Source organism: Colius striatus, chromosome 7 (genome assembly GCF_028858725.1).
Source record: "Colius striatus isolate bColStr4 chromosome 7, bColStr4.1.hap1, whole genome shotgun sequence".
Classification (NCBI taxonomy): domain Eukaryota; kingdom Metazoa; phylum Chordata; class Aves; order Coliiformes; family Coliidae; genus Colius; species Colius striatus.
In genome coordinates this window covers 13,532,059-13,545,000 of record NC_084765.1, presented here as the reverse complement: position 1 = coordinate 13,545,000, position 12,942 = coordinate 13,532,059, and the positions used below count along the sequence as shown (strand labels likewise).

Below are 12,942 nucleotides of genomic sequence, written 5' to 3'. Positions count from 1 at the left end.
TGGAAATGGATAATAGATCTCTCAAAAAATGTCCGTGAGAAAACAAAACTTAAAATCTTCTTTTAGAAGAAATAGGCTGAAAATACTACGTACTGCTTGCTTGTCTATTATAAATTGTTACTGATGAACATAAGTGGGAAACTGTTACAAAATATAGCCCTGAGCAAAAATTGACACTGTCTGAGAAGACGACTTCTTTACAAATACAGATCATATGTTTTATCCTTAAAATATAGGAAAAAATGAATCAGATATGAAAACAACAAGGTGCTGTGTATTTCAATGGTAAACATACTGCATTCCAAGTTGAATATTTAAGTGCTTTAGCTAAAATCACTTGTCAGAGATTGAACGGAACAAATTGTAATGGTAAAAATGTTTAAAATCACTGAAAATATTTCAAGTTTGCATTTTTTACATTTGGTTTTTTACTTTCTAGTTATTTGAGGGTGACTTAATTTGACTGGGCCTTTGATTTGTGTTCTTGTTTATGTTTTCTTTGTATTCTGATAGTTGTACTTTGTCATGTTCTTTGATGCATTTAAAAATACTAACACAGAACACTGAGCACTTGGAAATGTGGAACAATTTAGAGCCTGGGCACTCTTCACCTTTACCCTTACGACTGATTTTGCTATGCATATTTCCTTCTCCTTGTTAGAAATCAGATACTGTATGCCATAATGTTCCATGAAAACAAAATAGCTGAGAGTCCTCAGTTATTGCAAATTATTCTGCCTAACAGTTTTGTGGTACTTTGCAGAACTGAAACCAAAAGACAGCGAAAGTTTGTAGTTTCCATTGTCTTTGATGCAGTTTCAGAGTGCTGTATGCAGAGACTTGCACGCTGCTTGATCTCTCCCAGTTGATTGATGAAGCAGTGTGTTTTACCTGTTAAAATTGCTTTTTAATGTTCTCTGATTTTTTTTTCAGTGCTTAGTCCAAATAACTTAATAAATTCCTTCAAAAATACAAAACTTGCATTGAAAACTGGTTAATATTAGACAATTATTTTGGAGTTTTTTGTTTTTCTAAATAATAGTGAAAATACTTGGTCTTGTTGGGTATGACGTGAAGAATAAGACTGGATAACAGTGTCATAGCTAAGCCTTTTTTAAAAAACATAGTTAAAATTGTTAGAGATTTCATCTTTGGATCTTGTGAAAGGATGGGCGGTTCAAAGTAATTAAAATTTTTGCACTTCTTAATGGCAACTGATAATTAATAGAGGAGATAGTGTTTTGGTTTACTTAGAGTTCTGTTGTAATTACTTATGTTTTGTCTTCATATGTTCATGTGAAGCAAATTAAAAGAGCCCCCTCCCATCACAACTTGCACAGCCTGAGTGGTGGAGAGTTTCAAGGACAGAAGTTGCTATGTTGCTATTCTTGGCCATATTGCCCATCAAACAGGGATATTTCAGAAATGTTTCCTGGGTAGTTTCATCTAGGCATAGTATCCCCTGTAATATTTTTCTGAACAGTATGCTTCTTTAGCCTACCCTGTCTTTTATCCCAGTAGTAGCTGCAGCTCACTGGTGAATGAGGTGGTTCCTGCAGGGGTCTGTAAACACATTTTAGGGTTCCCATTGTGCACATGTGTAAGGATCATATTGTGTAAGCTTTAGTTCAAAACAAAGAAATATTGTGTACAATAGTGCCTTGTAAAAGCCTGTTTGTAAGGACTCTAACAAAAATGAGAATTTCCCAAAGTTGCAGAAAGCGAGGCATTTTGTCGAGTTTTGTTTTATCTAATCAAAATGCTTGTGACTTCAAAATTGTTGTGGATCTTTGCTATCTTCCAGTCTTTCTCTGTTCTTGCTGACCCACATCCCAATCTGACCTCTTAAATTTGCTGCTTAGCCCCTCAACACACTGCCACAATTAGAAATATCAGCTGGAGTGTATCAATAGTCTAATACAATGGAAAAGAAGGTACTGTATTATATGATACAGTGTGGTGTATAAGAGCAAGTATCGATGGCCAAAGCCTGTGAGCAGGTTGTAGCTGGAAAAGCCCAGCCTTTCAGTGCTGCAGCTGAGTTCCTGAGGCTGCAGGGGGTGTTCCCAGTTATATGGAGCCTGCATCTTTTCCTTAACCTCTTCTGCAAGCCTAACACCATATTTCAGCAATACTTGTACCTACTTTATGTGTAAGGGTTCGGATTACATCTGGCTCTGGTGCAATTGTGGAGGGTGAAAAAAGACTGCTTGTCCCTTACGACCATTCTTGAGTGTTCCTTCAGAGAAAGATTGATGACAAAGCCTGTTTATTGGTTTTGAATATTTTGCTTTTCTCTCTTTTTTTTTTGTAACTGATCCAGCATTGTTAAAACTTTAAAAGGTTTTTGAAGGTGATGTGCATTAATGTCATTAAACATAGAAGATCTTTGTGTATACATTAGTGGTGTCTGGAATATTGATACAGAAAAGGGAATTCATGCTATCACTCACCAATGATGGATTTTCAAGACTTTAAGTTTAGCTTCATTTCTATAAACAGGATGAAATTATTTTTTCAAATATATATCCTACCTAGGACACTCTTCTGTATTTTATAGGATGCCCAGAGCTACTGTAGATATAAACCCCAATTTCTGATTATGAGATCTCTGCATCACCAAAATGCAAGTTTCACTCCTTAACGTATAGGCCACTTGAGTAACATAAAGAAATATATGATGAATTTGTTAGTTCACATGTATTCATGTTACCTCTTTCAAAGGTTTTCCACAGATTTTTAATATCCTGAAAGTCACAGTTCTGAGGCAGTCTGAGGTTCAAAATTCATTTTCAGTTCTTAGAGTGAAGTAATTTAAATAAACAAATGAAAGTGGCATGTTGTGCATAGATTATGCCTAAGTACGCCGTGTGCCAGTTAGAATTAGTTTTTATGAATCCTCACTTGTATGAGTTTTTAACAACTGTGCAGATACATATGCTTGTCCCTAGCATCTCTGATGATGCTTCCAGTACTTTAAATGTGCATGTGTAACATCCCAGCACAGTTCTGAACTGTGTTTATTTTTAGTATCACCTTCTTTAGCTGTTTTTCTTTTTCACTTAATGAAGACATAAATCTTATTGCTAAATAACACTAAGATATTTGATAGTAAAAATAAAATCCCTCCTCCTTTTCTTTGTGAATAGCCAGATGGATGTGTTTACCCTTTAGAGAAATTTAGATATGATATTTTTGTTGTGTTTTGTTTTCTCCCTGGTAATTATGCTGACACTTTGCTGATCCCTAGTTGTGCATTATTACAATGGAAGGTGACAATTTGATTATCTTCAGTTGGAGAAACAAGTAATTTTATATTCACCAAGCTGTCAGGTAGCAGTACCTCACACTACTAAGAGCTCCTGGCAATGTGGTTTGGCACCTATATTTAAGTGCTTTGATGCTTGCGTAACCTCTACTGAATCAGAAATATTTTGCCTTGTATAAATGTTTTCAGGCTTGTAGTGTAGCTTTATATTAAAAAGACAATCTGTAACTGAGCTGCAGAGCCATTGTTTCATGTTGTATGAGGTACTATTTAGGTGGTTTAGTGTAACTGGCTACAGGTGAGGCTGAAGTAGATCATTTCACTGTCTACTGAAATACTGGGCTTAGAAATGAGAATGAATATTATAGAGAGGAAGGAGGAGAACAGGGAAGAAGGGGAGATAAATTTTGACTGTAGATAAAATATTTCTGTTCTGAGTCATGTGGTGCAGAGAAATGACACATGACCTTTTGTTTTCACACCTGTAGGACTGCAAATTAATGAATTATGTGGAATCTTAAGCATCTCCTGAAAATTAACTGTAGGAGGGGCAAAAAAAGAATACTGTATCTTACCATTGTAGCATGTGTATCATACAGTATTTAAAAGAGTTATTGAACCTTTCAGGAGCTTATGCCTGTCAGGTTTAAGTTTGGTGAGAAAGATTTCTGGTTATTAGAACAAGTTCTTAGCTGAGCTTTGTAGGGGGAAAAAAAAAAAGTATTCCCGTCTTTTGTATAAAATCTTAACTCAAAGTCTAAACATCCAAGAAGAAATTCCTTAGTATATTTAGGCATCCTTTATCAAAACCATTTATATAATAATTCAGCTAAATGTTTAAGTCATTCTATTCAATTAAAAAAAGTGAATTAATGCTTATTTATAGCAACAATTGTATTGTTAATGCCAGCTTTTATTTACATTGCATATTCTGTTACTTGCTGCCTAAAAAAACACATGCTACAAAGTTGCTGATGGATAAGTTCTTGGCACACTCTCTCTTGTTTCCATAGTTATTGGTAAAGATATCTGGAAGTCAGTACTGTCTTTTTTTCTTTTCCTTCTTCCAACAGTAAGAAATTGGATATCCAGGGACACATGGCATAGTCATAGGACTTTAAAGGCAGTCATCACTGAGAAGCTAAAACCAACCAATTAAACAGAGGTGGTTACGTGATGTAACATTATCAGGAGAAACAATTCATGAGTCAAAGCATTCCAGGGCATATGAGCTCCAGTCCAAAGAACAGTCTCAAGCTGTTTAAATAAAGTGACAGCAATATTGTCAGCTAAATATAAATTATAGAAAGTATTAACTACAGTGACTGAAGATGAGCACATCCCAGGTGCTAAATGGCTATTCTTTCACTGCCCTTGACTGCATTTAATGTGAGTTCACCTTAGCCATTTTCAGTGAAAGCTTCTGGTAGTAAATAAAGAGACTTGAATATTTAACTTACTAGAAAGATAGGTTGTATTTTTGGCATTTTAGTAATCCAAGAAAACACTTTGAATTTTCACTAGAAAGTCGTCTGGGGCTGTGAGGCTGTTATTCTGCGTCCACTTCAATGTTTTTGATGACTAGATGAATAGACAGGAACTTATTAGCTAACCCTAATATTTCAATGTGGCTGCAAGGCTGAGAAGGTCACTAAAATGGCAGAACATTAGATAAAGTCTTTCTAAAAAAGTTTGAAGGAGCTACTTAGCTGTCCAATTGTTTGATTATAAATGAGGAAAAAAATTGTTCCAAAACCCTCTGAGCTTTGAGGAAGTCTTAATCTGAAATCAGATTCTGAGATTCCTATCTATTCATATCTATTAGCAGCAGTATAATTTGTCTAGATTGGAAAAACAAATGAAAGAGTAGCTGAGTGTGTATCTTGGAAGCCGTGGGTGTATTGCTTAGCTTGATGCTTATTTCGGCTAGAGATCTGGGGAGGTCAGTTAATGTGATAGGTGTCATTTCTGGAATCATATTTACTTCCACCCCTCTTTATTTCCAAGGTGATTCCTGCGACTAGCATAATCTTGCACTGCTGTTTATGATCTTTATGTAACTAATTCTTGTAGTATTCCTGCAAAATGAAGCTACAGAGGAGCCGATTGAGGGGGTTGAGCCGATTGGCCTAAGGCCTTGCTGTGACCCAGAGCCAGTAACAGAAACTGGGAGATTCTCTCCCATTGCTGCCTTGTCAATTTATTCAGTATTTTTCCATAGGGATTCATGTCAGGGTGTGAGCCCCAAAAGAATGGAATGCCTTACTAACCATTAATTTGTGTTACTAAGACTCGTTGAAAACAGATGTCAGGTTTCATAATTTTAGGAAATAACTGTTTATTTTTTTATATGGCAGATAGATAACAGCAGTAGATTTACAATGAACTATGTTACTGAGTTATTCCTTCATAACATTGCTTTACAGGGCAGAGCTGTGAAATATTTTGGCTACTGGTGAAGTATATTTAAGTCTGTTTGAACACTACTGTACCTAGTACCTTTACCCACAAAAAATAAAGATCAGTTTTCCTGAATGTTTAAACTATGCTAGACTGGTCCTCAGCTAGAAATAAGTTGTTTCAGAACCTTCAATGCAACTGTGTCAGTGTACTCTGTTCTATGACAAGCCTGTACTTTTACAGGTGAATTTGTACTACAAAATAGATTGCATAAAGGATGCTTTTAGGTTTTGGGGATCTGTGAAAGACACAGGACCATCACTTTGAGATGTGCCATTGGTATGAAAGAGGAAGATAGCGTGGGCAGTGCTAGCAAAGAAGAGTATACAATGCATTTAATGTCTCCCAAAGCTGAGTGCTGATTTGTAAGGGAAGGTCCTGTAAGTCATGATTAATATTATGAGAGTAGTATGTATATTTGTTTCTCTTTTAGAGGGTGAGGAGGGATAAGATATTGTAGCTTTTCATGAGCAGTAGGTTAGTATAAAAGTTTATAAGGAAATATTTAAAATGTCATGAGTACTTCTAAAAATGGTTTCTCGTAATTTATTTAGTTCTAGAGTCAGCAAAGCACTTAGATGTGTGCTTAACTTTTTGAAACTGAATAGTCCAATTTGAAATTAGTGGACTGCTTGCATGCTTACAGTTAATCATGCACTTAAGTACTTTAATCTGGCACTTTGGGGAATGAAGACTGTTCATAAAAGCTCTGTAGGCGAATGTATTTCTAATCTAATCTAATTCAAATCTACTGTTGGATCTGAAGACCTGGGTTACGTCCATACTGCATTCACTAAAGGAGTCTAAGTACCACGCTACTGTAGGAGTGCTATCAGAAATGAGCTTTTTTAAAAGTAGTATGGATATCTCAGCATAACAAAGCAATCGTTTGTGTGGCTGTAGTATAGACATGCCTTTAGGTTTATGAATGCTTTGTGAGGGTGGAGCAGAGAAGAAGCTAGAGTCACCAGCCAACTACATGTCTGCTTTGTCATATATCTCATTGTTACTGCTTAGTTTATATGTTTTTAAAATAGTGTCTGGGCTATCATGTTGTTATCTGTGTTAATACTTTGTGGCTTGATTTTGAAATGTCTAGCACTCAAGGTGTAGCTATAATTTTCAGTGTAACATTTAATCATTTGAGCAGTCAGCGAGTATGGAAGATTTTAGGATTTGTAAGCCTTTCATGTCAGGAATATAATATATTTTTTGTTTTAAAAAGGAAGGTAATCACTGTTTGAAGAATTTGAGATTACAGAAAAACCTTAGGCAAGGCTTTATTTAGAAAGATATTTAGAAAGGTGAAACACATTTTAAGAAAAAAGGAAAACATGTTTTGAGAATCTGACTGACAGTCTTCATTAGAGCAGAGAGTTCTTCTTCTCTGGATTAAAAAAAAAATCATATAAGATATATAGAGAATGGATCTGTGTTTAGTTTTATGTAGATGTAAAAAACCCTTTAGCAGTTCAATTTTATCTTTACTACATTGGTGTTGAGATTGACTGAAATTGAGGTCCAGTTCCTGAGTTTTACTGAGGCTTTGATAAATGATACCATTCTTTTTCTGTTCAGTTCAAAATGAGATAATTTTATTCTAGTTTTGGAAAATCCAAATTAAGATTGATTTAATTCTCAAAGTTGAGTAGGTGATGGGACTTCAGACAATTAGGGCTTTTTTTCAACCGTTTTTTCATACTCATTAGGTATATTTCCCACCTTTAGTGATTGCTGTGTTCAGCTAATCTGTAAATTTAACCAAAGCACCAATTTCACAATGTATTTTTCTTTCTGATTGTGTGCTGTGTAATCAATATACTGATATAATGTGAGTGTAATTTCCTCTCTTATTTTATCTTCACTGCACAGTATTATAAATAAACAGCTAAAAAAGAAAGAAAAGCACCAAACGAATCTGTTGCATCTTCTTGTAAGATTGTACCACTGTAGACACTTGTTCTAGTAAAGTAGAATTGGACCCACTTGATTGCATTTAAATTTTTCATGCTTCAGCAGTTTGTCTGGGAGCACAGTAAAGAAAACCCCCCGAGCGAGGATAGTTTAGAATAATAGAACTTGATTTTGTGTATTATAGCGGCACCATTTGCGCTGCTGTAGTTAGGGTTGTGTCAGCACTTCCATTATAAACCCCTGTTTGCAGGGGTTATAACTAGGGAGATATTTTTTTATCAGAAACTTTTTTTAAAAATCATTTGAGTGAATTTAATAGATAATAGGAGAAAAAATGAAATAAATTATAATAGAAATTAGTAAATTTCAGATGCTTTGTTTATTATGAATATTGATTTCTATTTTTTTTCCTCTCACCCAGGATTTTAGCAAATGCATTTTGAATATTTTAAATGCAAAATTGGAAAGTTATTATGGCTTAAAATTTGAGTGCTATTCCTACTCATATTTTAACATTAAAACATTGTAACACAACAACCTGTTCTATGGTTTAGTGTTATCATAAACATAAACTACTTAAATGGGCCAGATTATGGTCCCTTTGTATTTGATAGGACTTTGGAGTTAATGGCTGAACTCAGCCTTTGAACCTGATGGAGTTCTGTGTATGAAATACTCCCATTTAAATAAAAATGAACAGGTAACAAGTAAAATCTGCATGAGGTAATTGACTGAATAACATCCAGTTGCAGAGTTTATAGTTACTCTGTTTTACTGATTATAAACCAGATGTAAATGGTATTTGATGCATAACCTGGGATCCTCAGAAGATATGCATAGGAGGTATATTGATGGAGTTAATGATTGTGCTGGTTAAAGAGGGTGTGGGGCTTATCTAGCATGGTCCTACATCTCTGTCCCTGTCACTTCAATGTTTAAAATCTAGCAACCAGAAACCTGACAGGTATCATTAAGTGCTGACCTCTGACCACAATTACTATGCTAGATCTTGCCATTTTAACAGAGGTTTGGGGGAAAATAGAAGTAAAAGCCCTAAAAATTGTGTCATGAGGAAAGTAAATGCCTGGGAGGCCTGCCCGAGCTTGTCTTTATTTTTAGGTTCCAGGACAATAGGTAAACAAATAAAATGCAGTATGAAAATGTGTCTGACCATAATGTAGCAGTGGAGAAAAGGGAAAGGTGGAACTAGAAAGCCTTTGAACCCTGCTCTTGATCTGCTCTTTTAGTCTAGTACAGGAGAAAGTTGCTGGGCGTAGCTTGAGATTATTTGTGAATGACTTTGAGCTTAACAATAAAATTATATTGTCCAAGTCTCCTCTAGGTAATCAACAGAACATGAATAGAGAATTTTATATCTGTTTAAAACATCACGGATAAGAGGAAAAGAGATTAGCATAATATGGCAAAGAAAAGCGTTTCCTCTATAGTGCATTACCAGTAGATAGCTTTACTGAACGGTCACTTGAGGAAATACCAAAAGCCTGTTTATGAAATAGAGGTGAAGCCTTTCTAGACTAATTATATTCAGCATGTAATTTCTAAACTTCAGTCTGAATTTTGATTTTCAATTAACATTCCCAATTTGAAGATAATTTTCTATTTAATGTAATTGCAGGAAATAATTTATTGGCTGATTAAGACTGAGGGCCCAGCCTTCCTTAAGAAAACAGTCCCTAACAAACCAGCCTTTAAAGCCAACTCATAGCTTTGGACAGATTCAGCCTATTTTTGCAGCTGTAGAGTTGTGTTTAATTAGGATTGTGCACTGTTATTCATTGGTGCAGTTTGTAGCTGAATTTATTCTTAAGAGATATTTTCATTTCTAGTTTTGTGTCATGATTAATTTATGGTGAAGAAACAGCCGTAGCTATTGCTTTTCACAGAAGCTTGTTCAGTTAGAAACACAGGAATGAGGTCTGGTGAGAAGGTGAAAGAAAGGAAAATCCTCTATTGTGACTTTCAGTTTTCATGTATGATTTTCAAATTGCATAGCATGTTGACTTATATTTCATGTGAGTGATTGCATTAGCATGACTGCTTTAATGAGAAAACTGAAAGTAAACCTTTTATTTTATCTTGGATCACAGTAATTATGAACCAGAACCTTTTGAAGTGCATACAATAATGCCAGTTGCTGAACTCTTGGCATGTTCTCTATAGCATCAACACAAATCCTTTAGCATAGCAAGAATGTAATACATTTTAAATTCCTCAGTTCTGCTATTGGCAACATTAATATTAGACTCCCACTTACACTTAGACTTCACTAAAGAAAATGCAAACCTTTTTTTCCCAACTAGTATTGAGTTTAAGAGGCAGGATTATCTCTATTTACAGAATAGTTATTCTAAATAGGTATCAGTGTTTTAATAAGTTTCAGAGCACTTCAAAGCTTGTAATACTTTCATATAGAACTGTACATAATTAGATTAGTTGATCCTATATTAATTTTTTTTCACTGTAGGATACTAAATCTGAACTCCCTCATTAATTGTGAGAAATTTAGCATTAGCTGTTAAATCCTATGTGAAACACAGGCTGCTACATAAAAACTACTGTTTAAATTGGAATTAACTTAATTATTTTCCTTTGCACTTGATATTTCCTTCACTGTAATATTCATGAAAGCATGTGACAGATTTGTAAATTTAACTGTTAGTCTCAGATTTCCAGACCCTTTAATCAGTATTTATTTGTCTGTAGAAACAGTACTAGCAAGTTAATGATTTGCTAATTTGAAAAATGCTCATGTGGTTTCCTATGTTAACTGATTTGTGCATTTTTAAAGAAATGGTATGAAATCAATTATTGTTAAAAAGCAATTAAGGTGAAGATCTTATTACGTATTTTCTCAGCAATTTCAGCATCAAGGATATTCTAAAGTTACTAAAACCTGGGAAAATAGCTAATATATTTTAGCTGTCTTCTTTTAGGTTTATTAATGATTGTTTTAACAGTTGCAGTTAATCTTATTAGAAATTTCAAATAAAGTGTTTTCAGATTTTAATTTGAAGTCGGTTATATTTTCATCTAAGTGCAGAAACTGGTGAAAGCTGTGTTTGCATATGAGATGGTAGTAAGAGGCCATTATTAGGAAAAGACATTTAACATAAATCAATGCATTTATTCATTACACTTTTAAGTAATTTAAAGTAATGTGTTGAGCTACATCCTGTACTCAATGCCTAATATGAAATGAAACATAATTATTTTAGATTTTTAGTTCACACTGTAAAAGATTACTCAGATATTATCCATCCATTCAATAAACTGTTCATTTTTAGAACACTTTTTACATGGACATCTTAAAATTTTTCCAAAAGGTAAAACCGAGTAAAATTTTAAACGACTTAAAATCAGAGACAGCTTTAAAAAAGCAGCAAGAGGACTTATTTATCAGAATTTGAACTGAATTAAAAAAATCTCATCTGTTTAGAAAGCATCTTCTGCTTTCAAGGAATGAGGTTAAGAAAGCATGATGGACTCTGTCATTTAAATGTTCACTTATAACCTTCAGATTGCTCATGGGCGTAAGGATTTAAAAACTTGATCTCTTCTGCAAAATCATTGTGAAAATACCAGTAGAATCACTATTTTCCGATGGCTAGAGAAAATTATATTTTTTGACAAATCTTAAAGGAATAAAATGACATCATATAGCTTAACCCTGACTTTGACTTGACATCAATGAATTTATGTTCAGATCTAGATTCCCCAAACTTCTTGTTGACTGCATGTGATTAATTTGTAACAGATGTAGGCAAATAAAGGATGCAGCCAATGATTTGGTTTTGTCTTCTTTTCTTGTTTTATAGAAGAATGTCTTCCAAGCAGGCTACCTCTCCGTTTGCATGTGCAGCTGATGGAGAGGAAACAATGACCCAGGACTTAACATCACGAGACAAGGAAGAGGGCAACAGTGATCAGCATGCGACCTCTCATCTGCCTCTACATAATGTAATACACAACAAACCTCACTCTGAGGAGCTACCAACTCTGGTCACGACCATCCAACAAGAACCTGAGTGGGATGGAGTCATCTCAGCCCAACACAGAATGGTGAGTATCACAGTTCTCACTGTGGCTTTCTAACTTAGTTTTTTAAAAGACTGTTCACTGCCATTTTGAAAGACATGTTCAGTGCAATCCTTCACGGGTGTAAAGCTTTTTAAATGTTAAAGTGTTGGTGTTAGTAATAGATCAGTATCAACATGGTGTAATTGTAAATTACAATTGTATAATCTTCTTAAGTGTACAGGTCTATGTGAATGAGGTCATTTGATGAGTTCACCTTCGGAAAGGAAATGCATCTATTTATCATGTTTTTAGTCGTACCTTGATTTATGTCATAACCTCTCTAGCTCATATATTCAAGCATTAATTTCTGGCAGGAGGCTGTAGCTCACAACTGTTTGTCATCTGTAAAGTGTTGTGCTGAAGGAAGAAACTTTAATATTTTTTTTTTTACTTGTCTCTCAGAAATAGAACCCACCAAATTTAGAATACCGTTTCTTTACACCACAACAAAGCAGCTGACATTTTAGGTGACACAGTTTCTATTTATGGGAAACTATAACTTTTTGTCAAAGACAAAGGTGTTTCTGAGTAACTATGTGCTCTTCTGCTCTATATCACCAGTTTGTGTACAGGTAATGTTAGCAATGATCAATATTATTATTTGTTCTAGATAAAATTAATTTGCAGTTGCAATTCTGTCTCTGCATCTCCCAAACTCTGCAATAAATGAGCTGACCAAGTGAAGACTGAATGCACATAACATCTATGTCAATTTGTTTTTCTTGCATGTGTTCCTTAGGAACCAAATAAAGGTATGTGAAGCAACCAGGTGTTCTGTACATTTAGAACATCATAATTCCAGACTCTCCATAAAGTAATGTCTACAGACAATAAATTTACGTAGTCAGTTTAGAAAGAATACCCTGCCTTTTCAAAAAATTTCTTCTATATTTTTATTAAATGTTTATGAATGGATTTTTCTCAGCAACTTTTTTTTTTTTAAACTACAAATTAAGACCTTTTAGTACATTAAAAACAGGTGTAGAAATTTTTTTGAAAGTACTAACAATACTGAACTTATTTCAAATTTGGCTAGAACGAATAATTCTAATGCATTAATCAGCATAGATACTGGAATTCTTCATACATATTGTGATGCTTTGAATTAATAAAACTACAATATCTATTTTCTTAATACAGTATTTTTTTTCTTTCTAAAATAAAATTGATTCAAAAGAATAAACCAAAAACTACTTCCTAAT

The 12,942-nt window shown here is 34.3% G+C and overlaps 1 protein-coding gene across 11 annotated transcripts in view; it reads left to right on the top strand.

Moving 5' to 3' along the window:
• SOX6 (SRY-box transcription factor 6) overlaps positions 1-12,942 on the top strand; it is a 366,925-nt gene that overhangs the window by 125,934 nt on the left and 228,049 nt on the right. For all 11 annotated transcript variants that reach the window (XM_062000290.1, XM_062000283.1, XM_062000284.1 and 8 more), the window contains one exon: positions 11,479-11,722. In XM_062000290.1, the coding sequence (XP_061856274.1) occupies positions 11,483-11,722 (240 nt within the window). In that variant the 5' untranslated portion in view covers positions 11,479-11,482. The remainder of the gene's footprint in view (positions 1-11,478; positions 11,723-12,942) is intronic.